Source organism: Peromyscus maniculatus, chromosome 4 (genome assembly GCF_049852395.1).
Source record: "Peromyscus maniculatus bairdii isolate BWxNUB_F1_BW_parent chromosome 4, HU_Pman_BW_mat_3.1, whole genome shotgun sequence".
In the NCBI taxonomy this organism is placed as follows: domain Eukaryota; kingdom Metazoa; phylum Chordata; class Mammalia; order Rodentia; family Cricetidae; genus Peromyscus; species Peromyscus maniculatus.
The window spans coordinates 10,441,327-10,467,255 of NC_134855.1; the positions used below are offsets into that span (position 1 = coordinate 10,441,327).

At 51.6% G+C, this 25,929-nt stretch overlaps 1 protein-coding gene across 1 annotated transcript; it reads right to left on the reverse strand.

The window, feature by feature from the left end:
- Positions 1–6,096: 6,096 nt before the first annotated feature.
- On the reverse strand, positions 6,097–16,488 carry Cercam (cerebral endothelial cell adhesion molecule). Its single transcript, XM_006983382.4, has 13 exons — positions 16,131–16,488; positions 14,642–14,752; positions 14,378–14,495; positions 13,060–13,194; positions 12,755–12,959; positions 12,078–12,197; positions 11,709–11,785; positions 11,527–11,633; positions 9,773–9,905; positions 8,089–8,216; positions 7,731–7,934; positions 6,849–7,101; positions 6,097–6,586 (listed from the first exon to the last, which is right to left on the reverse strand). Exons 1-12 carry the CDS (start codon positions 16,316–16,318, stop codon positions 6,849–6,851), a joined length of 1,779 nt encoding a protein of 592 aa, XP_006983444.1. The 5' UTR covers positions 16,319–16,488; the 3' UTR covers positions 6,097–6,586.
- Positions 16,489–25,929: the final 9,441 nt, after the last annotated feature.

Consider the following 25,929-nt stretch of genomic DNA (forward strand, 5'->3'; position numbering starts at 1 on the left):
GGAACTTGCTGCCCTTGAGCAGAAATCCACCTGCCTCTGCCTCCCGAGTGCTGGGATTAAAGGCGTGCGCCACCATACCCAATCTTTTTTTTTTTTTTTTTAATTCCTGTAAATCTCAGCAATGAAGGGGCTGAGGCAGGAAGATTGCCATGAGTTGGAAGCCAGTCTGCATCCCTCAGTCATGACCTGACCCTACCATTCTGAGGTTCTGGAAGATCAAATCTGCAGCTGTGGATAAGGGCTCTCAATGGTAGAGGCCTGGCCTGCTATGAATAAAACCCTAGATTCAATTTTCAGTACCACATAAATTTTAAAAACTCCACACATCATTGTCTCCACATTGTCTCCACATCTGTCTCTAGACTATTGCCAACAATAGCTTTTTCCAAACTTTTGCCTCTTCTGCATTCTATACATCAAGTTCCTTATTTCCGTTGAGAAAAGTAACGCTGCAACAAGCAATCCCCTTAACCTTCCCATCCTTTCTCCTCAGCTTCTCTAAAATTTTCCCTTCAAAAGCCAGGCAGTGGTGGCCCACATCTTTAATCCTAGCACTTGGGAGGCAGAGGCAGGCAGATCTCTGAGTTTGCGGGCCAGCCTGGTCTACAGAGTGAGTTCCAGGACAGCTAGAACTACACAGAGAAACCCTGTATCAAAAAACCAAAACAAATCTCCCTTCAGATGTATATGTGCTTCTTGATGCCTAAGATAAACCTCCTGAGGCAAGGCCTAGTCAGCATCTCTGTCTGATGGCACACACCTATAAATCAGAACTTGGGAGCCCGAGGCTCATGGGTTGCCATGAGTTTGAGGCCAGCTTGGTCTACATAGCAAGACTTTCTTACAAATAACTAAAATAATGAAATTTCATTTTGCTACCCCCAAAATGGAATTGTTGCTCATCCCTTAGCATGCCCTCATTCACTGGACTGATAGTAAGTCTATGCTGCATTCAAGGGACATTATGTGCCGTTCAGTCTCAGAGTGCATGACCTACCATCCTAATAGCAAGGAGATCTTGTCGTTCTACTTGTAATCTGACGAGTGGAACTTTTATGTTTTCCTTTCCCCGCTTCGAAACAGAATCCTCCCTGACAGTGTAGCTCTTTGTGGCTTTTGTAATAAAGGGTCTGAGAATGGACAGCTCTGAAAAGTCATTTTCCACACGGCAGTGGTGGCACACACCTTTGATCCCAGCAGTCAGGAGGCAGAGGCAAGCAGATTTCTGTGAGTTCGGGGTCAGCCTGGTCTACAGAGCAAGTTCTAGGACAGCCAGGACTACACAGAGAAACCCTACCTCACATGGTGGGAAGTCATTTTCCAAACACACACACTGGATTAAGAGGAACCATTCTTTAGATGCTAGAAATTGTGAGGTTTGTGAGGAAGAGGTGCTGGTGACAGAGGCTCACCAAGGGGGTGGGCGGGTTATTCTGTTCTGTTTACTGAGACAGGGTTTCTCTGTGTAGCCCTCGCTGTCCTGGAACTTGCTCCATAGACCAGGCTAGCCTGGAACTCACAGAGATCCACCTGCCTCTGCCTCCCGAGTGCTGGGATCAAAGGTGTGCACCACCACTGCCCAGCTAGAAAAGATGCTTTATTATTATTATTATTATTATTATTATTATTATTATTATTATTAATGCTCAAGTGACTGTTCTCTCTGGGCTTCTGGCAAGCCCAGGTTTTTTTTTGTTTGTTTTTAATTTATGGGGGCTGGGCAGTGGTAGCACATGCCTTTAATCCCAGCACTTGGGAGGCAGAGGCAGGAGGATCTTAGTGAGTTCAAGGCCAGCCTGGTCTACAAATCGAGTTTCAAGACAGCCAGGACTGTTACACAGAGAAACCCTGTCTCAGGGGGGGAAAAATAAAATAAACTTATGGGGGGGGTGTGGCACACATGCTTCAGCATTATATGTAGAGGTCAGAGGAGAACCTTGTGGATTTGGTTCTCTGTCTCTGCCTTTATGTGGGTTCTGAGGATTCAACTCAGGTCTCCAGGCTTGCTCAGCACCTCTAACCATTGAACAATCTTACCAGCCTTCCCAAAGTTTCTGATTTACTAAGCTGGAAATGGGACCAAAGCATTTGTATGATTAACAGACTCCTAGGTGGGGCTCTGCTGCTGGCCAGGGATTACATGCAGAGACACACTAAAGGACACCCCCATGGCAACTGGCTTGTAAATCACCCTACAGCTCAGAGACCTCTCTTCTACTATCTGGATCTCCTACCTCCTCCAGTCCTTGTGGAAAACAGAGGGGCTTCCTGCTCTGGCCCAAATAACTTGTGGTTATATATACACACCTAAGGACATTGCCACTCTAGAAAAGAAATGCAGCCTGCCCGAAAACAACCCCATCCCAAACCAGAAACGTTCTTGCCCTGCTCTTGTCTCTGAAGAATGTCTGCTTCAAGATGGCAGAGGCTGGGTTGAACTGGACAGGCTCATGCAACCCATGCGTGGTCGTTTGAATGAATAAGAATGGCCTCCAGGAGCTGGAGAGACCACTCAGCGCTTAAAAGCACTGACTGTTCTTCCAGGGGACCTGGGTTCAATTCCCAGCACCCACATGGTAGCTCACAACTGTCTGAACTTCAGGATCCAATACCTTCATACAGACATACATACAGGCAAAACACCAATAAAATAAAAATTAAAAAAAAAGAATGCCCTCAGAAACTCATATATTTAAATGTTTAGTTACCAGGAAGTGGCACTATTTGAAAGGATTAGGATTAGGGGGTGTGGCCTTGTTGGAGGAAGTGTGTCACAGGATGGGCTTTGAAGTTTGCTCTGTCTCTCTGCTTTCAGATCAAGATGTAGCTCTCAGCTACTTCTCCAACACCACATCCAACACACTTACCTGCCACCATCCCCTCTGCCATGATGATAATGGACTAAGCCTCTGAAACTGTAAGCCATCCATCCAATAAAACGCTTTCTTTTATAAGAACTGCCTTGGTCGTGTTCACAGCGATAGAACACTGACTAAGACACCATGCAGCAGTAGAAGCCTTCCAATTGCTCCCTTCTCCCTGAAGCCATCTGTGGGTCACCCTGAGATGGATGAGTTCTCGGCTCCCTTCTGTATGTGGGCCCAGCATACATGCCATGTCACTTCATGTGGATCCATCACTACCTCATTCTGGGTGCTCTCTTGGGCAAGAACCCCATCATCCTGTCCTACAGAGCCTGGCACAAAACGGGTTCTGGTGAATTTCAGATTAAAACTTGAATAAAGGCCAGGCAGTGGTGCGCATGCCTTTAATCCCAGCACTCGGGAAGCAGAGGCAGGCGGATCTCTGTGAATTGAAGTCAGCCTGATCTATAGAGGGAGATCCAGGACACTCAGGGCTACACAGTGAACCTCTGTCTTGAAAACCAGAAGAAATAAACAAATCGAACTCCAGTAACAAAGGCTGAGAATGTGGCTCAGTGGCAGAACACTGAACAGGGCCAAGCAAGTGAAAAGTCTTGGTTTCAGTCGCCAGAACTATAAGAAATAAAACAAGAAAGAGCCAGTGAGAGGGGTCTGGAGAGCTGGCTCAGCAGTCAGAAGCATTTGGTGTTCTTGCAGAGGACCCAGGTTTCCTTCCAGCACCCACATGGCGGATCACAACTGTTTGGAACTCCAGCTCCAGGGGATCAAACATCTTTTTCTGGCTTCCATGGGTACTGCATGCATATAGTGAGCATACATATATGTAAACATGTACTCATACAGATAAAATTTAAAATAAAAGTTATTTTTAAAAGAACCAGTGAGGGATAAAAGAAACTTTTAGCATTTTTTAAAAAGAATAAAAGCATAGCCGGGTGGTGGGAATGCACACCTTTAATCCCAGCACTTGGGAGGCAGAGGCAAAGGGTTCTCTTAATTCAAGGCCAGCCTAGTCTACAGAGCAAGTTCCTGGACAGCTAGGTCTACACAGAGAAACCCTGTCTTGAAAAAAATAAAAATAAAATAAAACCCATATTCAAAGTTTAGGGCCAAGACGAAAACAATCCATCTTACAGCTACCTGTTTTCCTCCGTCTCTGTGAATTTCAAGGCGCTTTGGTGGGTTCCAGTCCTGACCCCAGCCATACAACTCTGTACTGAGGGACGTCTTATATCTTGGCTGAGGCCTCTCCATTTACCCAAGGGCCTGATTAGGTTGTTTCCATGCAGGAGTACCTAACTCCAGGGCCCTGATGCAACTGCCACAGCCTTGCCCTGGGGAGAGGGAATCAGTGCTACAAAGTGGTTTCGGCTTTTTCTTCGGGGGGCCTTCAAGTCTTGATGGAGGAGCTGGAAGAAACTCCCAGGCCCTCAAGGTTTTTTAGATCCTCTGAGCTGCTCTTAATCTTTGCATGGATGTTGAGCTCAGTGGTGGTACCATAGTCAGAGTGTAGTCTGTTGCTGGAGAGCTTCTCTCCATGAACTAACAGCATCAGCAGCACCAGGGAACTTGTTAAAAACACAAGTCAGGCTGGGCGGTGGTGGCACATGCCTTTAAAAACAAACAAACAAACAAAAAACCCCACAAATCAGCTGGGTGTGATGGCACAAGCCTTTAATCCCAGCACTCAGGAGGCAGAGGCAAGTGGATCTCAGAGTTCAAAGCCAGCCTGGTTTACAGAGTGGGTTCCAGGATGGCCAGGGCTGCACAGAGAAACCCTGTCTTGAAAACAAAAAATAAAATAAAATAAAAGCAGAAATCCTCAAGACTGGGTATGAGAACTAGGCTGCCCTCAAACTTGAGATCCTCCTGCCTCTGCTGCCCAAGTATACCACCACCCCTGACTTCTTACTTTTGTTTGTAATAGTTATTATTTTCTAAATATTTGTGAGTGTGTGTGTGTGTGTGTGTGTGTGTGTGTGTGCGCGCGCGCGAGCGTGTGCACACGCACATATTAGTGCAGGTATGAGAAGGCCAGATGAAGGAGTTGGATCCCCTGGAACTGGAGTTACAGATGACTGAGAGCTGCCATGTGAGTCTTCTGGATGAGCGGCCAGTGCTCTCGACCACTGCAGCGTCTCTCCAGCCTCCACAGTCAGACTTTCATTGGTTTATAGTGTTTTGTTGTCTTCAGCACTGGTAATAGAAGCCACCTTGTGAGTAGTGGCCAGGGGTTCCATGCCAAGGCACCTGACAACCCCTTTCTGTCAGTTTTATTCACTGATGAATCTTCAGTGCCCATCTCAGCCCTTAGGAGTTTAATCAAATTTCACAGACTGAATGAAAAAGTTACTTGCTCCAGATCACAGGCACCCAGAGGCGACAGTTTTCACTCTCGGAAGAGACAAGCACCTCACCCTCAGCTCTGGCCCAGAGTCCTCAGAGCCATGGCATGTTCTCACCCCAGGACAGAGCCCACTGGCAGCCCAACCTCAGGGGGTACCGGTGGACTCTGCCAGGACTGGTGCTCACATAACTCACATCCAAAGGCTGCCCTGGAAGATGGGTGGGAAAGGGGCGCCTCTGAAGGAGGAGCCTGTTTGCGCTGGTGGGGGCTAAGGCAACCATGATCAAGACAAGAAGTCTTCCCTCATTCTTCCAGCCAGCTAAGTACAGGGCCTGACAGCTGCTCCGGCCAGAAACCTGGGCCTTCGTGACTAGCAGGCTTCCCTTCCCAAGGGCACAGCACGTGGAGTAGCCCATAACATCTCTGCTGCCTCTGCTGGACTGACTCTAAATCCCCTATACTCCCTTCCAGAAGAAGCACAGTGCATCCTGGCCCGCAAGGCAAGGGCTCTGCCACCTGGCGCCTTCTGGTGGTACTATTTCTTAGGGCCACAACAGAACCCTGGGCCTCCCCAGCCACAGTTCTTCGCTTCTTATAGAAACGAGGATTGCAGTCACAGAGCAGAAATCCAAACCTCAGGAGTGAAGGTGACCTTGACCAGGCCCAACCTGATGAGCCAAGGCTCAGGGCGACATGAGTGGCCATTCTACTCAGCAGCTACACTCTCCATCTGCCAAAGGGGAGGCGGAAGCAAGCGCCTGCTGTCCTGAGTCTTCCTGCTCTGCCCTCTCTCTCGGTCCCTAACTCAGAGGGTCTCCTGCCCAGGCCCAGGCCGGGTGAGACACAAAGAGGCTCAGCTGTTGGTGAAGTATGAAATGCTAATGCAGAGGACTTTTATTGAAGGCCTACTGTGTGCAGAGCACCAGGTGTGCCTCTCACCTTCCTGCTAGCCGGGGAAGAGGGTGCTAGTGAGCCCCAGATGTGAAGCCAGGGAGGGGGCTGAGGTGGAGGTAGATGGAGGCAAGGTAGCCCCAGCAGTTGAGTCCTCAGAGAGGGCAGGATTCTGAGGTCTGGCCAGCTGGAAACCTGAAGGCTGAGGCCTCCCTTGTTCCTGAGCCCACCGGGCTCTAAATCTGCATGCAGAATCAAGAGTCTTGTCTTTTCACTTTGTGACATTCGGGGAATGGACTCTGTCGTTGAGTGGCTCTCCCAACCTGGGAAGGGTCCAGAGGGTGGACGAAGGGCTGAGCCCAAGATAACAGCCAGGCTTCTGCTGGTTCTGCCGCTCCGGTCCATCGCCCTCTCTGTTCTTGTTGCTCGTTGGTGTTCCCACTTGGACCCTATGGGCCTGAGGCTGAGGGGGCAGGAAGAGAGAAAAGGAAAGAGCTAGAGTCAGACACAGACCCCAGCAGCTGTGGAGAGAGACAGACACAAAGACAGGATGGAGATAAAACTAGATAAATCAGAGAGGAAGAGCTCAAGGGATGGGTGGGGGGAGGGGACAGGAGGGGGAAGAAAGGGAGGGAGCTGAGAGGGTGGAGAGATCTGAGACGCAGTTATGCCCCAGGGGAGAAAGCCCAGGCCATGGACTGGTCCTCTTCCAGGCCCAGCCTCACCTAGAGCTCATCCCTGGGGTGAGGATGGGGGCTATATCTACTGCTGCCAGCCAGGTGCAGGTGGGGGCCACGAAGCGTCTTTTGAGAGCCAGTCCAGCTAACGAGGCGGCCGCTGTCATCGTCCCAGGGGGAAGACGTCTCTGTGTCACTGAGCCATTCAGCATCTCCCGCATAGTGGGTGGGGGAGGCAAGCAGAGGCTGGGCTGAGAAGGCTTGGAGGTCCCGAGGCCAGAAGTGTGCCTTGTACTGGTCACTGTGAGTGAGAGGAGAAAGCTTAGGTAGACTGAAACAACTTCTCCTTGACTCTGGGATGCTAATCCAGAGCTGGGACCCTGACTGCCTGCAGACCTCTGCCCTGCCCACTGGTCCTCATAGCTACTTGAGAAGTGGTACTTTTAATATCCCATGATGAGGACAGAGGCTCAGCACAGGAACTGTGCTGAGTCATATGATTGAGAACCACACGGACAGGGGTTGGAGAAATGGCTCAGCCTTTAACAGCACTCACTGCTTATACAGGGTTCCAGCATCCTATCAAGTGGCTCTCTACTGCCCCTAAGTCCAGCTATAGGGGGATCTGACGCCCTCTTCTGGCCTCCTTAGACACCTGCATTCACACGCACATATCCACACACAGATATGCATAGTTCAAAATTCAAAATAAATCTAAAAGTAAAACCCACATGGAAATGGACAACACAGTGTTCACATCTAGCTGAGCCTGACACCTGGGCAACTCTTGAGTGACCGAGGCCACGTGGGTGAACCTTGACCATCTCCCTCTCTCGGGCTGCCTAATAACATTTTTTTTTTTTTTTTTTTTTTTGCAGTGGACCCATGACTAGGATGACCCTGCCCTGGCCTGCCCCACCCAGGTCTCACTTTGGGTGCTGATCAAACATGACAGGCAGGAACTCATCCACAGGTAGCATGCGTCGCAGAGGCTGAGAGGCTAACAGTTTGCGGGCGCCTGCCAGACTCAAGGTGTATGCTAGTGTCCAATAGGAGTATCCGGCCACCACCAGACCAGGCAGACCCTCCACAGCCACCTCCTCCTCAGGGTTCACCTGCTTCCGGCCAAGGTAGCTGCAGATGACACCAAGGATGACAGGAGTTACCAGAGAGCCTGGCGTATCCTGGCCCGTCCACTGTTCCGCTCAGGCCAGGCTATGCAGAAAGTGCTAGCTAGGATCCCAGCCTGTATTCTCTCCCCCTTGCTCCTGAGAGGCAGGCTGCCTACATCAAGTCCCATGACAGCTTCTGAGTCACCACATCCTCCATCAGCCGTTCCAGCCGCCTCCGGAAGTTGTCCTCAAAGCGTACGTCATCCTCAAACACCACAACCCTGGCCAGGCCCCTGACAGCCACCTGTGGCACACATGACAGAAGAGAGAACTCTGCAGATTGGAGCTGCCCTGTTCCTGCCTACCTAGACCCAGGCCAGCAGACTCTTCTTGGCTAAGTACCACATACCAAGTCCTGGCCATATCATGGAACTACCCCAAAGCCTGCTGGGCCTCCCACTGCCTGGGGACTGAAATCCATCTTGCTCTGGCATGCAAGGCTCTCGAGTTCCCACACCCCAGTCTCTCTTACAGAGAGAATCACAGTGACAATCACGACTTTTGCTATGTTCACTCTATACTATGCTCTCCCAGAAGCCAGTGCTCAGCCTCAAAGAAGCACAGGCCCTTGCTCTGTCATCTGAAGCTGGGGTGGGTAGGGGGTGTGAGAGATTCCAACCCCTAAAATCACCAAGAAAAGCTACTTCCTGTAACTATGGAAAATGCAGGAAGAATGTGAAACCGGCTGGGTAAAGGGCCAACTGAGTCACCCCCTCAGTTTGCTCACAGATGGTAAACAGAAACAGGATCGCACAAGCACGCACACACACACTCCTTGGCAACTGAAGAAAAGGAAAACGAGATCCATGCACACTGTCTCCTGGAGGGGGCACCCTTGGGGGCCCAGTGCCCTCCAGGTCTCACACTGCTGCCCCAGCCAGGACTGAAGTCAAGCGCCCACCCAGCATGCACCAAGCTCCAGGTCCTCCTGACTCACCTCTCCTGGAGGAATTTGCCCATTTTCTTCCGCCTGGAAGGCTCTCCTCTCTGCCCTCCCTGCTCCCAAGGCAAGGCAGACTGACAGAACCACCTGCACCTCTCCCACATAATGCAGCCTTGGTCCCTCTTCCGATTTCTGTCACCCTCAAGAGCCCCAGGTTGTTTCCTTCCTTTTATGTGTGGTCATATGCTTAACATTTGGAGGCCGGGGTCAGTGCCACCTTTTTTTTTTTTTTAAATTTTGAGACAGGGTTTCTCTCTGTAGCCTTGGCTGTCCTAAAACTCACTCTGTAGACCAGGCTGGCCTAGAACTCACAGAGGTCCACCTGTCTCTACCTCCCGAGTACTGGGACTAAAGGTAGCACCCACCTCATTTTTTTTGAGGCAGGGTCACTCACCAAACTTGGAACTTTCCATTTTCTCTAGATTGGTTTGCCAGGCAAACCCACAGGATCTGTGCCCCAGCACTGGGGTTACAGTCGTGCCCTGCTGTACCCAGCATTTCGTGGGTACTGAAATCTGTGTTCTGGTCTTCCTGTTTCCCCAGCAAGGACTTTACCACTGAGCCATCTCCCCACCCACAGAATCTCTCTCTTGTAGGGAGGAGACAGACAGTCTCCTTGTCCCCTGTTACCAGAGAAGAACTCCTTTCAGGGATCGGCCAGGGCTCAACAGAGACAATAGAATAAACAAGGTCACCCACCTCTCGGGGTGCCAGGGAAGTGCTGACCACACGGTTGGTTCAGTGAACCTTCTGTTTGGATGGATTTTTCACTCAGCCACTCCCACAGCCGTGACTAAGACAGCCAGTCGCTGCTGTCCCTGACGGGCACGGTCCGGAGGGCAGGTATGTATCCTCACCTCTTCCCAGATGGAGTAGTGGCTGAGGAAACAGCCCACCTCACCCTTGGTCAGTGTGCGGCCCGAGTAGGGGTCCTGGTAGCCAGGGAGCAGGTCCACACCCAGGCGCTTAAGGATACTGCTGTTGAGTGTCCTAGGAGACACAAGCGTAAGTGGGTGACGGGTGCCAACCAGTCTGTCCAGAGGGCCCTCGTCTGTATGTGTTGGAGAGGATCACATGGGAACCTGGTTAAAGGAGGATCCAGCTTGTAACTCCTTCGTGTGGCCTGGAGCTGTCACGGACTGGGCTTAGCCTCTAGCCTTAGTTAGAACTCTAGCCTCCTTCAGGAAGCCTCAGCAGAATGGACTTATGGAATCTGTGTAGGCAGAGGCTCCCTGGGATGAGTGGACAACCTGTTAGAGATTTTCTGCACCAAGGCCCAGTAAAGGACAGACACATGCTACAGGCCAGCTGGGTATCACGGTGCAGGCCTGAAATCCAAGCACTTGGAAAGCAGAGGCAGGCAGATCTTTGTGCATCTGAGGACAAGCCTGGTCTACATAGTGAGTTCCAGGCCAGCCAGGGCTGTGTGAGATCCTGTATTGAGAGGGAGGTGGGGGGGGGGGGGGGGGAGGAAGGTAGGTAGACAGATAGAACAAAGCAACTCCTGGTGCACCTGTGTGATTCCAGGTCTTGGGAGGTAGAGGCAGAAAGATCAGGAATTCAATGTCATCCTCATTTATACAGCAAGTTCGGGACCAAACTTAGCTACATGAGATCCTGTCTCAAAAAACCAAGTCAAGGGCCAGTGGGATGGTTCAGTGAGATACAGTGTTCAACCCAAAATCCTGAGAATGTGAGTTCAATCCCCAGGTCCCACAGTGGAAGGAGAGGATGACTCCCAAAACGTGCCCTCTGGCCTCTACAGGAACACTGTGGCATGTGTGTGCCCTCATACACTCATACACACACACACACACACACACACAAACACGGACACAAACACGGACACAGACACATAAACACACACACACAACTAAATAAGTTTGAAAATGTTCTAAAATAGAAAAAAAGAAAATTTTCTAAAATAAATGCCAAAAGAATAATGGGGGAGTATGGTCAAAGCATATTATTTATGTCAAATTGTGAGATATATATATATAAGAACAAAACATATATACAGAATGTGTGTGTGTTTGTGTGTGTGTACAAAAAGGACCTGGAGGTTTGAAGCAAATGGCAGTTGGCATATGGGCCATGTGACCCCGGTAGCAGTTGTAGCTTGGCCTCTGGATCCCCCTGGAACACAGCCACACTTCTTGCACACTCCCCACTCTGGCTCCTCAGGGGCCTAACTCTGGCATGGAGAACATTCCTCAGGCCATCTACCCCTTGGAGTACTTTATAGGTGTTGGATCTTGCCTACGTGTCTCATTGGACCATCAGGACCACAAGAACCAAGCATGATTATGTATCTTTTGTGAGACTGAGGGATGGGACAGCTTGTGAGAGGTCATACAACTGGTATGTGGCAGCCCTCAACCCAGGCCCTGGAGTCCTCTGCACTGCACTCTCCTCCTCCCTAGGGTGAGCTGAGGGAGGACGTCTCGTCTCATCCTGTTGGCCTATGCTGGCACTCCTGAGACAGCAGGACTCAGGTCCTGTGTGGCTGCCTCCTGGGACTTTAGGAAGTTCATTCAACTGGCCTGCTCGTCCACTCCTAGGATCTCAGATGGGTTTCATGGCCCCCGAACCCCATCTGTGGGAGCCTCACCTGCCGTCCACAGCATCTACCACTTGGGCAGAGATCTCCATCTCCCAGAGAGAGCTCAGCATCCGAGCCCGGCGCTGGGGTCTGCGGGCCAGGCTGATGACAAAGACCTAAAAGACGCAGAGGTAAGCCTAGGGAAGGATAGCTCATCCACCCCACCCCAATCCCACACGTTGGAGACTTACTTCATCAAATCCCATCTTGTTGGGCTTCTTTAGGGGCCGAGACACATGAGCTGAGGCCAGCATGGGGGGCCCATCCACTGTAAAAGGAAAGAACACCCCCAACCCGCAGGCCTGAGTCCTCCTGGCTCCTGGTCACAGACACCCTGGAGTCCGGCCCCAGCTCCATTCCTATCACTCCAGCAGAACACCTAACAGGACAGGCTCCCTGAGCGCCTACCCATTGTACAGATCAGGAGACTGAGGTACCACAGGGAGAAGGGCTTGCTCAATGCCATGACACAAGTTCAGAACAAGGTTGGCACCCAAACATGCTTAAATCTATGCCTAGGAAAGGAGCATTGTGGGAAGGCGGGGGACCCCAGTCCTCACCTAGTGCTTCCAAAATCAGGTGGATGAAGTTGGCCTTCTCTTCTTCCAGCCCCTGGTGGGCCTTCACCGCCACATTCATGTACCCGTAACGATGGTCATTGCACACATGCACTGAGACCCCTGCAGAGAGGCTACCTGAGTGCGGGAGCTGGGGTGAGCCTCTCAGTAGACACTGCAGTGACCCAAGGCTTGTTGGGACTGTTCTGCCACAGTGAGGAGGGCACTGGGCCACCTCTCCAGCAGTTTCCGTCTTATTTGTCTACACACTGAGGACTTCTCTAGCACCTCATGGACAAAACAATAAGCACCCTAAGGGCACATGGCTTGCTTGAGGACTTAATAGATACCTCTAACCCTCTCTGACCCTCAGTGAAGTTTTCCCATCACCAGATCGTCAGAGCCCTTAGCTATGCCCCAGTCTGGTGCAGATCCTTCTCAAGCAGGGTGTCCAACATCACTGCCTTCATCTTATCTCCAGCTCTTCCTTGTTGGGGCTGTGTTTGGTAGGGGGAAGGCAGATGAGATGGGGTCTCACTTTGTAGCCTTGGCTGACCTGGAACTACCCATGTAGCCTCGGCTGGCCTCGAACTAATAGAAATCTTGAGGGGGGAGGGGACCAGCAGGTACAAAGGCCTTGGGGCCCCCAAGGAATATGCTCAAGGAGGCCTGGTCCTCACCAGCAGCCTGGCAGGCGTAGGCGAAGACGATGATGTCATCAAAAGGCCAAGTATAGTTGGGATGAGGCGGGTAGAAAGCAAGCCGGGCTGTTTCCTCCGTCTTCAAGGACACCAGGAAGGTAGAGTGGACCATGGGGACCCGGAAGCAGCCCTGGCGCTGGCGGTTCTTGGTAGGGAAGTATTCAGCTGTGCGGCGATAGTAGCCCTGAAGGAGGGAATGTTTTGGGGCTGGGGCCAGGCCTGTCCTGGCCCAAAGGCCCTGAAGCCTGAGGCTCTGTGCTTTGAGTCCATCCTCCCAGCCTCACCTGTGGAGTGATCCCACACCAGAAGTTGGAATAATAGGTCTGGGAGTCCAGCATTGGGGCCACCACTGGCAGGTGCCGCTCTGTGAGGAGCCGCAGTGTCTGGTTGTTGGTGAGAATGTTGTCTGTGTCTGCGAACTTTGGGGAAGGAAGATGTCACAAGGAATCCTGTCTGAGCCTCAGGACTGAAGAGCTCACTGAGTGGGAATTCCTTCAGAGTGGCTCTGGGCACATGTACCCACAGAGAGATCTAACCAGAACCAGAGAAGTGGTACTTGCTGCCAAGCCTGACAACCTGACTTCAGTCTCGAACCCACATGATAGAAGGAAGGAACCAAGTCCCCAAAGCTGTCCCCTGACATCCACGTACCATAGTGTGCACACATTTGCACACCTATACACAGGATACAAATAAACAGTGTGTGTGAGGGGGTCCTAACCAACACAGTCCATTTCTGACAAGAGGCTGTTCTAAGACGCTGGCTTGGAGCAGAGCAGGGAGCAGATCTGAGGATCTACTCTGAGACTTAGCTTAGAGGGTTGACCCAAAGAACCACTCTAAGGGGCCTGGGGAGGTGACTCAGTGGTTAAATGCACTGCTGGCTCTTCCAGGGGACCTGAGTTTGAAACCCATCAACTGTATAGTGTGGCTCACTACTGAGGGTAGCTCCATTTCCAGGGGATCTGATGTCCTCTTCTGGCCTCTGTGGACACTGCATGCATGTGATGCACAGACATACATGCAGGTAAAACACCCACTTTCATAAAACAAAAATAAGTCCGGGGCAGTGGTGGCACACGCCTTTAATCCCAGCATTTGGGGAGGCAGAGACAGGCAGATCTCTGAATTCGAGGCCAGACTGGTCTACAGAGCAAGTTCTAGGACAGCCAGAGCTATATAGAGAAACCCTGTCCCAAAAAAACAAGTAGATAGATAGATAGATAGATAGATAGATAGATAGATACATACATACATACATACATACATACATACATACATACATACATACATAGACAGATACATAGATACATAGATAGATACATAGATACATGAAACAAAAATAAATATTTAAAAAAATCTACTCTGTGCTCTAGTCCTGGGATCCAGGCTCAGTATATACTCTAGGCAAAAGCTCAAGAATCTAGGCCCAGCATATAACCTAAGATCTGTCCAAGGAGATAGTCCTGGTATCTAGTATGAGCTTAAATACAGGGTCTAGGATCAATCTTTAAAAGATCCAGCCTGGTGGTTTGGTCATAACCAAGACTTTGGGGGCCAATACCAATGCCTCCCACCTAATCCCAGACCAGGCTGCCTTACCAGGATGTAGTCGGCTCCCCAGGCCCTGGCAAAGGTCAGGGCTTCCTGCTTCAGCTCCATCAAATACTGGTGCCTTTCTTTGGTCCAGTGCTTGGGACTCTGTTCATCTGGGTAGGGCCTGAGGGCGGAAAGAGGTGAGATGTTCTCTTAAGGGAGGAACCTCTCTTGCTCTGCAGGGCTGAGGACAGCCCTGCTCTGGGGGCTGTGACACTGGGTAACAGCTGTTCTCCATCTCTTCCAGCACCCTTGCCCTCCGGTTACCACCTGGCCTCCTCCTCCGGCTTCCAGACCACGGCTGCATAGTCACGGCCCACTGCAGCCAGCCACTCCTGTAGCATCTCTGTGGTGTTGTCCACGTTGTGGTCGGTGGCACACCTGTGAGCACAGGATAGAAAGACTGAGGGGCCACATCCACAGAAGGGCTGGACCCCCGAGGTGCCCTTGACTTTCAAGTGCCTTTGGACACCCTCAAGTCTGGTCTGTCTTGAGAGCAACGGAAGAGAGGTATGACACAGTGGACACGCTGGAGGAGGTGCTGTGTGATCTCAGACCAGTTCCTCCCCTCTCTGTGCTTCACATCCTCCCTTCTAACTTTTGTACTGGGGATTGAACCTAGAGACTTGTACATGCCAAGCAAGCCCTTGACCACTGAGCCACATCCTCAGTCTGAGTAACACTGTGAAAGATGCACTTGACCTTAAGGATCGCACCTGCTACATCCCCTCATTTTCTTCCGTCTTCATGGCACCACAAGCCAGGCCCTTTCCATCTCCGAATCAGACGAAAGAGTCACTGCCTTCCTCTATCCTGAGCTGTGATTAGGACTACATCGTGCTCTGAGCACCCCCTGAGAAGTGCTGGCGGCCTAAGCTCTGTTACCTTGGAGCACAGCTTTCCCTCTGTTGGGGAAGGGGCTCTCATAATGGAGGGGGACAGCTTAGGCAAGAGTTTAGGCGATGCTGCCCCTTTAAGCCAATTCAGAAGTGAAGGCTAACTACGTGTCAAGTCCTACAAGGGTGGGAACTAATTCCCAAACTGTGGTGGCTGTGGGCAGCCTCCCCAGGCCACAGCTCCACCCCAGCCCAACTTTGGAGTGCTGTGAGGAGCAGTTTATCTCTAGCCTCAGCCTGGGCTCCGCCCTGTTTAGGCTTTTATAGACAGACTGCTGTAGCCTCTGAACCCAGCGACCTCTGCCTGCCCCCCCCCCCCAGCCTTTAGTTGTCAGATCCCAGCAGCCCCTCTACCCAGAAAGGCTGGCAGAACTCCTGGAGAGGGGACTCAGCCTGACGCCGCTGCCCAGCATGCAGCCTGGAGTTAAGGGCTCTCTCCACCTGCTCCCTAGAAACCTCCAGTCTGACTGACCCTTGCCACGTTGGGCCCCTGGGGATTCCAGAGGTTCCCGCCTGTTCTACTCCAAATCAAGCTGACCACAGGTCCCCACTGAGATGCATGCGAGCTCCAAGGGCTGGGTCAGAAAGGACCAGTCTAACTTAAACCTAGGGTAAGCCGGGGACGAGCAGAGGGCCCAAAGGAGGGCTGGGTGTCCCTGGGCTGACCCATGGCCTCAGAGGTCTGCCCTTGCCCCTTGATGGCTTAGGGACCCTGCTGAAGGGCTTGAGGCCCTGCGGGCATGTCTGGGAGGGAGGAGCTTGCCCGGGTGGTGTCTGGGCAGCAGCGATGAGGCCTCCCGGTCAAAGGCTGTTCTGTATCCTGGGGCTTGATGCCCCGATGTGCCCACCCATGGATCTCTCACCAGAGGGCCAGCCTGGCCCGGGGATAGTCCAGGCGCTCCAGTGCGCCCAGGTAGTGAGGCAGAGAGTGTTCGGCATTGCGGGCCAGGATAGCAAGGACCACCGTGGGCAGCATTGACTCCATGACACCCGCAGCCTGGAGCCGGGGCCCCAGCAGGAGCAGCAGAGGTAGGAGCCAGGCAACACTCATGGCGGGACCCGGTGGTTGTGGAGGCCCCCGGGTCTCCCACCGCGGCAGGGAGGGGGCGGGACGGGCGGGGCATGGAGGCGGGGTCTTTGCGGGGCGTGGCCAGTGCAGTGGGGCCCCTGTGCCCCTCGCGGGCTCCTGCACGCTCAGCTATCCTCTTCTCAGCGTGGGCCCTAGATGTCCACGGTCAGACACCTGCTCCAGACGCGTCCCCGGGGCTGCCCTCTCTGTGTGGACCTCAAAGGGCAACGGCAAGGAAGGGAGGATCCGGGGGCCATGGTGGGCCCCTCGCACCCTGGACATTCATCTCACTACTGGAATTCGGGCACCCGGGAATCCCGGCTCCTTGACCCTCAGCTGTGGACCCGCGAGGCTGCCGGCTTTGCGGGGAGCCCCGGCTCCCGACCCCTGCGCCGTCTGCGGCGCCCTCTGGCGGCTCCAGGCGGGAACTCCACATACCCTCCAGATGACACGACAGGCTGGAGAGCAAGCCAGGGTGGGGCGGGCACCGGGTGCCGCTGATCTGGGCGCTTAAGTGTCCGCTCATCACCTTCCAAGCTCCAGCCCTTAAAGAAAGCAAAGCCCACTCAGGTGGCGTATAGACTTGGAGGTCACCACAAAATCCCTGATAGTGACCCAGCCCCACTCCAAAATAGGAGACAGAGCCTCCTCTAGGACAGAGCGAGTCTTAGGAGCCTGTTGGTGTAAAAGGGAATCTCTAACCTTTCTGGGGCGGGGCAGGGGGGGGGGCGAGAGATAGGGGCTCCAGAACTTCCAGCTGGGTATCTGTCACCAGCCTCAGACAGTCACTTTCCCCGAGTCTCCTGATCTTCATAGGTAAGACCAGATTAATGACACCTAACATGAGGGTTTGCTAGGGGTCCTTGGGAATGAATGCATTTGAGGTGCTCTCGCTCTTTAGCGCGCACTCCCCTTCCCTCCCTCCCTCTCTCCCTCCCCCCTCCACCCCCACTCTCTCTCCACTGAGCCTGAGCCAGGTTGGAAGAGAGGCCTCTGTATTCTTGAACAGGCTGCTTCCCAGGGGTCCCCTTCAGTCTCTTCTGGACATTAGGGAAGGGTAGGTGCACACGAGGCTGGCACACACTACCTCTACTGACGGATGGGAGGAGTAGGTTCAGTAAAGGAAGGTCTTACCTGGGGATGAACAGCATCCTGGGGGCTGAACCCTGGGGCTCTAGCCTAGCTCTGGTCACAGTTTCCTGTTGGGCTGTTTCCAGGCCAATGGTCCTGCAATGAGAAGGGCCCATGGAAACATCCTGGAGGGAAGCCGGAGTCTTCCCTCTTGCTTGGCAGTCTCTGGCAGAGGCATTCCCAGCCCCTGAATGAGGATTCTCCTTAAAGCTGTCCCCATCCTACACACCGAGAGCCTCTGCCCAGTGTATTAGTAACAGGGGTGCTGTGGTCAAAATGTGCCCCCCCCCAACACTCTGATTAGGCTGAGACCTAATCAACACCACCACAGGACTAAGAAGAGGAGAGTGGGGAGATGGCTCGGGTTTAAGAGCACTGGCTGCTCTTACAAAGAACCATTCCCAGCACCAGCATGGCAGCTCACAGCCTGTGTTCAGTTCCCAGCACCCATTTGTCCGCTAACAACCGTCTGTCATGCCAGTTCCAGGGGATTCAAAGCCTCTGGCTTCCTCAGGCACCAGGCATGCACATGGTGCACAGACTTACACGCAGACAAAACAACCATGCACATTTAAAAAAAAAAAAAAAAAAAGCAGCAGCAGAAGAAGAAGAATTTAAAAGAAGAGGAGGGAAGGGCTGAGCCTGTTGGGTCACATTTGCAATTCCAGCACTTAGGAGCCTGAGGCAGGAGGATGGCCAGCCTGGGCTACAGTAAGAGCTCATCTCAGAAGTAATCAATAAAAAGTGGGGCTGAGTGCCAGGCAGTGGTGGCGCACACCTTTAATCCCAGCACTCAGGAGGCAGAGGCATGCGGATCTCTGTGAGTTCGAGGCCAGCCTGGTCTACAGAGCGAGTTCCAGGACAGCCAGGGCTACAGAGAAACCCTGTCTCAAAACAAACAAACAAATAAACAAAACAAAACAACAACAACAAAGAAGTGGGGCTGAAGAAATGGCTCAGCAGTTAGCACTGACTGTTCTTGCAAAGAACTGGATTCAATTCCCAGCACTCACATAGAGGCTCACAGCCATCTATAACTCCAGTTCCTGGGGATCCGACACCCTCTCCTGGCCTCTGCAGGCGCCAGACACTCATATGGTGCATGTGCATACCAGCAGGCAAAATAGCCAAACACAGGAAGCAAATGAAAGGGGTTTGTTTGTTTTTTTCCGTCTTTTTCTTTTTTCTTTTTGGTTGGTTGGTTTGTTTCCTTCAAGACAGGGTTTCTCTGTGTAGCCCCCCTGGCTGTCCTGGAACTCACTCTGTAGACCAGGCTGGCCTCAAACTTGGAGATCCACCTTTCTCTGCCTCCTGAGTGCTGGGATTAAGATATGCCACCACTGCCCGGCTTTTTTTTTTTTTTTTTTTTTTTTGGCAAAAACAAGACCTGAGAGAGGTCATCAAACTGCAAGGCGCTGTCTGTGAGGAACAGGCCCTCACCAGACACCAGATCTTCCGGACCTCGTTCTTAGATTTCCTGTCTCCAAACTGTGAGCAAAAACTTTCTTGAGCTAGGTATCGTGGAGGATACCTTTGTCTTAGAACCGAACCGGGTAGCCAGGGGAGGAGGATCCTGAGTTCTAAGGCATCCTGCAACTACATAGCAAGACCAGCTTGGGTGCCCCATGTCGATAATCCTGACACTCAGTCTTGTCTCAGGAAAACAAACAAATCACGGAAGGGGGTGGAGGTGGCTTAGTGCCAGAAGACAACCTCAGGTGTCAGTTTTCATTCTGCATCTCATTTGAGACAGGGTCTCATTTATATACATACACATACACATATATAAATATATATAAACACACACATATATACATACACACACACACATCAGACTAGCTGGCTCAGGAACTTCTGGGGTTCTCTTTTCTCTACCTCCCATATCCCTGTAGCTCTGGGGCTGCAAATGGGTGTCCGTCCACCTTTAACTGGATTCTAGGGATCTGAGCTCAGGTTCTCTGCTTGCATAGCAAGCATTCACCCACTGAACTATCCCCAACCCCTACACCTTAGTTTCTGAGAATAGTGTCTTGTTGAACCTGGTTCAGCAAAATTCAGGTCTTCAGAGATCTTCCTGAACGCCCCCAGGTCTGGGTTACAGACATGTGCTCCTGTGCCCAGTTTTTACTTGAGTTCTGGGAATCTGAGCTCAGGTCCTTATGATGGTCTGGCAGGCACTTTACCAACTGAGCCCCACCCCCACCCCAGCCTTCCGTGATTTGACAAGCCTGAGTGTCGGGATTATCGACATGGGGCACCATGCATGACCCAAGCTGTTCTTGCTATGTAGTTGCAGGATGCCTTAGAACTCAGGATCCTCCTCTCCTGGCTACCCGGTGCACTGTGGCATGCATGTGCACATGTACACATGAGCCTGCACATGTACACACACAACTTTAAAAAAAAATAGCTATGCACGCCTTTAATCCCAGCACTTGGGAGGCAGAGGCAGGCGGAACTCTGAGTTTGAGACCAGTCTGGTCTATGGGGGGAGTTCCAGGACAGTCAGGGCTACACGGAGAAACCTGTCTCAAAAAAACAAATAACAAAAGGTGGAGAAAAATGAAGGAAGACACAAATACATACACACGTCGTCCACACACACAAATACATAAATATACAGAAAGAAAAGAAGAGAGGAAGTAGAAGGAGGAGGGAAGAAGGAAGGCCCCTGGGGAAGGTAAACAAAATTGCATTTCTCCTGCTCACTAGGGACCTAGTCGATGGCATTTTGTCATAAGGGCCCAAAGGGACTAAGAAGGGAGCTTTGGAGGTCTTCCTGGGTCTAGAGATCCTCTCCTCCCTAGCACACTGGCAATCCCTGCTGCCTCCTCCTCCCATTCCTCCCCAGGGCTGCCAGTCCTCCAGCCTGTCACCGCTCCTAGTCCCCACAGCTCTCCCCAGGGCCACCAGTCCTCCAGCCTGTCACCGCTCCTAGTCCCCACAGCTCTCCCATCACGACTGCCCAGCAAACTCCTGCTCCCCACCCTCCTGCAGCCCCCCCCCCCCCCCCAGCTCGGCAGTCCTGTGTCCTGCACTCCTGCCGCTGTCCCGTGTTACAGCAAATGCCCTCGATTCTGTCCCTGACCAAGGAACCCTGAGCCATGTTTTGGAGAAAAGGGGCAGCTGTGGCCTGGCAACTCTCTTTATAGCCCCCAAAGTCTTCCTCCCTTTCCTTTCCCCAAGCCAGCTTCTGTTGTCTTTTTCAATGGCAGAGCTTTCCTCTCCTCCCAGCAGAAGAGCCCCAGCCTCCATACCACCTCTTTCCTGTACCCACAACCTCTTCTCCTCTGGTCTTCCTTACAAATTCCAAATGACTTTAATCTCCCCAACTTAGAACAAGAAAACAGCGGGATGTCTGGGAGGCCTCTGCAGCAGCCCTGTGTCTCTCCCTCTAGAATGGAAAAAATCTTTCATTTCTGTTCCCTACCTGACCCACAACAAGGCTGTCCTAGCCTGACCAGCATTCTCCAGCCACTCCCCCGAGCAGACCCTTCCTCCTCCAACAGTGCTGGTCCAAGAGGGGTCAGCAGCAGACAGCGAGAGCCACACCCTCTTTCTAACCCTACTACTACCTGAGTGTATCCACACTCCACTTTCCCAAAATAGAATTCCAGTCTCCTGCAAACCTACTATCTCTGCCCTTCTAGGGGAGGGCACCTCTGTGGGCTGGAGCTGAACACTCAGCTGTCCCGTTCTGTGTGTCTCCTTCACGTGGCCGCTCTCCTGAATCTCATTAGTACCACTCACATGGACACCACACCTTTCAACACCACCAGGGCTGCTGAGACGGCTCAGTGGTTGCCACCAAGCATGACAAGCATGATCCCTGGACCTACATGGTGAAAGGACAGAGACAAATCCTGAAAGATGCCCCTTGACCTCCGTGCATGCCTTGCATGGGTATGCATGTTCACACACATGATCAATCAATAAATGTAATAAAGGAAACATTAAAAAAAACAACTCCTGCCAGGCAGTGGTGGCGCACGCCTTTAATCCCAGCACTCAGGAGGCAGAGGCAGGCGGATCTCTGTGAGTTCGAGGCCAGCCTGGACTACCAAGTGAGTCCCAGGAAAGGCGCAAAGCTACACAGAGAAACCCTGTCTCGAAAAAAAAAAAAAAAAAAACAAAAAAACTCCCAAACCAATGGCTGGACGAATAGTTTGCCTTGCTTGTGAGGCTCTGGGTGTGAGTTAGAGCATGGGAAAACCAAATCCGCTCCTTGGCACTGCCCTCAGCAGAGATGGCAGCCCTGTGCTGCCTGCCTGTGAGTTCAACGCCTGTGCTCTCCACCTGCTCCCCATCTTCTGCCCCACCCAAACCGGACACTCTACAGTTCCCAGAAACCTCCGTGCTCTGGAACTTCTGTCCACCGTTTTCCTTACTGCTTTCCTGGTCCCTCTGCCTAGACGTGTCTTCCTCTTCCTGAACAGCTGAAGTCTCCAGTTCGAGTTCCCTCCCTGAAAAGCTGTCTGTCCCTGATACCCGTATCTGGGCAGTGCATCTCCAAACAGCATCCTATGTGAGCCCACCCAGGCAGAAGGTACTTGACGAACACAGGATCCTAAGAGGCCACTCTAAGTCTTGTGGATATACAGATGCAGAGGCCCTCAGGTGCTAGTGAGCAGAAGGAAGAAAACAGACAACCCCACCAGTGTGTAATTTCAAGGTGTGGTGAATACTTTAAACAAATGAAGTCAAGTAAGGTTGAGCTGGGAATAGGGGACATCTGAGGATATGGTGTACCAGATGCAGCAATGGGTGGGTGAAAGGTCCTGAGATGGTCCTGAGATGGAACAGGCAAGAGAGTCAACATGGCCAAAGCTAAGGGAGGAAGCAGTGTGAGAAAAGGAGGAAGTCAGACAGACAGGCACAGCCTACTCAGCCAGAGCCAGCAAGAAGTGTGGCAGGATTCTGGATTCTGGCTTTTATTTTTTTTGAGACAGGGTCTCACTAAACAGCCCTGGCTGGCCTGGAACTCACAATGTAGACCAGGCTGGCCTTGAACTCAGAGACCTGCCTGCTTTGATCCCTCTAGTGCTGGGATCAAATGTGTGTGCCATCATGTCTGGCTTTTTTAATAAGCTGAAAACCTATTAAAACATTATGGAAGCCAGGGCGGTGGTGGCACATGCCTTTAATCCCAGCACTCGGAGGCAGAGCCAGGCAGATCTCTGTGAGTTTGAGGCCAGCCTGGTCTACCAAGTGAGTTCCAGGAAAGACACAAAGCTACACGGAGAAATTTGAAAAAACCAAATAAAATAAAATAAAAGACTGCTCTAAACTGGGTGTGGTGGTGCACACCTTTAATCCCAGCACTCTGGAGCAGAGGCAGGTGAATCTCTGTGAGTTCAAGACCAGCCTGGTCTAGTTCCTAGCCAAAGCTACACACAAAAAAAAATCCTGTCTCAAAAAACAAAAAACAAACAAAAACCCAAAACAGGAGGCTGGAGAGATGGCTCAGAGGTTAAGAGCACTGACTGCTCTTCCAGAGGTCCTAAATTCAATTCCCAGCAACCACATGGTGGCTCACAACCATCTGTAATGAGATCTGGTGCCCTCTTCTGGCCTGCAGTCATACATGCTGTATACATAATAAATAAATAAATCTTTAAAAAAAAAAAAAAAACCAAAACAACAAAACAAAACAGACAAACAAAGCACTTGCTCCAAAGCTACACAGAGAAACCCTGTCTTGAAACCCAACCCCCACCCCCAAAATAATAATCCCAGCACTTGGGTGGCAGAGGCAGGCAATCTCTGTGAGTTCCAGGCCAGCCTGGCCTACAGAGTGAGTTCTAGGACATCCAGGGATATACAGAGAAATCCTGTCTTGACAAACCAACCCCCCCCCCCAAAAAAGAAAAAACCAGCAACAAAATTCCTTTGCTCTGGCTGCAGCTTAGAAGGCAGACATGGGGTTCCTAGTACAGGGAGAAACGAGTCTGGTGAGATAGGGCGAATCCCACGGGCCTTATGGGTTGGACGTGGGAGACTGAGGAACAAGGATAGTTCTGCAATGGGCTTGGATGGGGCAGACTAGGTACTGAATAGGGAAGACTGAAGAAAAAACAGGCCAAATATGAAAACTGGGCATACTTCTGACCTTATTTTGAGGTCACCAAGTGTCAATCCACCCATTTGCACTTTATTGGACCCTAAAATGATCATGAGATATATTATTTTGGTGAGGAGAGGTTGAGGCAGGGTCTCATTGTATAACTCTGGGTGGCCTAGAACTCACCATGTAGACCTGGCTGGCCTTGAATTCCCAGAGATTCACCTGCTTCTGCCTCCAAATACTGGGATTAAAGGCCTGTGTCCATACCCAGCTATGAGACATATTCTTGTTGTTTTGTTTGTTTGAGTTTTTTGTTTGTTTTTATTTTTCAAGACAAGGTTTCTCTGTGTCACAGTCCTGGCTGTCCTGGAACTCAATTTGTAGACCAGCTGGCCTTAAATTCAGAGATCAACTTGCCTGTGCCTCCTGAGTGCTGGGATTAAAGTCGTGTGCCACCATGCTCAGCTATGAGATGTATTCTGAAAAGTGGCATGGGCTAGGTTCACAGAGGTTCTGAAGTTACAGTGCTCATCAAAGCCAGGTCCATAGACAAGTAGCTCAGGCCTGTGCAAATGTCAGCCAGGCAGGACAGCCCAGGCCTGTAATCCCAGCACTCAGGAGGCTTAATGAAGCAAGACTGTCACAGATTCAAGGCTAGTTGAGGCTATGTAATAAGATCCTGTCTCAGCCATCCATTCCCCTCTCTTCCATCAAAACACAAAAGCTAGGATTTGTGGTGCAGGGCTGTAATCTTGGCCCTCTCAAGTTAAGCAGGAGGCCCGAGCGTCTTAGGTCAGCATGGGCTACACAGCATGTCCTTTCCAGTCCTCATAACAAGACCCTACCTTATTTAAAAAAAAAAAAAAAAAAAAAAAAAGCAAACATCAACCCCATCTCCACACCTAGGATGTCTGAAAGTCTGGTGTGGAATTAAATGAACAGTTTCCTATTTAATTTTTTCCCTCCTTGTTGGAGACAGTCCCACTGTGTACTCTAGAATGGCCAGGAGCTCCTTACCCTTCTGCCTTAGACTCGTGAGTTCTGGAATTACAGATTTTTACTACCATAACTGGCTTTTTTCTTAGGGTTCTGGGGATCAAACCCAGAGATCCATGCTAGATTCTATCACTGACCTGTACCCTCTCCCCACATGCCATCTGTTTTAAAGTTCCAGGTAATTCCGGCTCAGGCTGAGCCCTGACGTTCTGGGTTATGTCAGGTTAACTTGCCTGGCAAGCCGTCACTCCTGGAGCCCCGCTGGTTGAGCAACTGATGCTCTCAGGGTGTCTGCCCCTCAGTATTCTTGTGCCCCTCAGCCACTGTAGTTCTGCACAAAACCATGTGGTGGCGCCAGTACCCCAGGGCTCCAGATGGATATCCTGAACTGGAGACCCTGGAAGAATTGTCCCCTTCCCCCAAGGTCCCCATCCCACTGGGAACCTAAGGCTTGGTGCTCATGGGCATGTCCTTTACCAGGGAGAAAAGATGATACCAGAAAAAACGTACCAGCCAAAAGCTGATACATTCAGATTGGAAGGGGTTAACTCTGGAGGTTCGGGAGGTGAGCTAGAGGAGATACCCCTGCTCACAGAAGAGTTAGGGGTGTCAGGCCTCTGGGACTTGGAAGTAAATAGCTCAGATGGAGTCCTGACACATGCCATTATAACCCTCCGCCTATCCTGATCAACTGTCTATCCTGGTCCCGGGCACTACTTCCCTGCCAAGGGTAGGGGTAGCCAGGGCTTAGGGCTTCATCAGAGCTCTAGGCTGGAAGTTCTCACAGCCTGGCTGTCAGGTAGGTGGGGATGGGCACTCGAAGCAGGGAGGATGCTTGGATGGAGCTCTTACCAGCTGTCAGCTTCCCGGCTCTTGGGTTGGAGGCTCTCTGGGCCCCTGTCCTGCTCTGTGGTCACAGAAGCCCACGATCCTGGCCAGAGGATGAGCCTTCACCCTGTTCTTGGTTCTGGGTGCAGTTGAACAGACCAAGAGACCAGCCTGGGTACCATTCCCACCTCTGGTTCCAAGCCTAGTTCCAAGATGACCCAGGGTAGAGCAGAGACTTGTCCACCTTAGGCTCCTCTGTCCTTCATCTGTCCTATTTGAGGGACGATTGAGACCCCGGATCCCAACTGGAGACACTCTTGCCTGGTCTGTTTAAACTTAGCATACTCTGGCTTCTGCTCTAGAAATTGGTCCACACCCCTCTCGTCTCCAGGGTAGCCACCCAACACCCACATGCTCCGAAGAACCACCCTGTCCTTGACTATGCCTCCTCTTTGAGGACCCCCAGATGTGGGTCTGTCCTCCGAGGCTCTGCCTCTGCTCTTAGGAGGCTGGGACTAGGCCAGCTGTTTTCCCTAAGCAGCCAGCTGTTTTGCCCATCAGAAGTAGCCCTGGC

Bases quoted from the DNA above. Each gene is read 5' to 3' on its own strand.
- Cercam (XM_006983382.4), bottom strand. From the start codon at position 16,318: ATGAGTGTTGCCTGGCTCCTACCTCTGCTGCTCCTGCTGGGGCCCCGG. The intron at 11,634-11,708 runs GTAAGTCTCCAA...TGCGTCTTTTAG, and splicing joins ACAAGATGGGATTTGATGAA to GTCTTTGTCATCAGCCTGGC. The intron at 8,217-9,772 runs GTGAGGATACAT...TGTGTGCCACAG, and splicing joins ACTACTCCATCTGGGAAGAG to GTGGCTGTCAGGGGCCTGGC.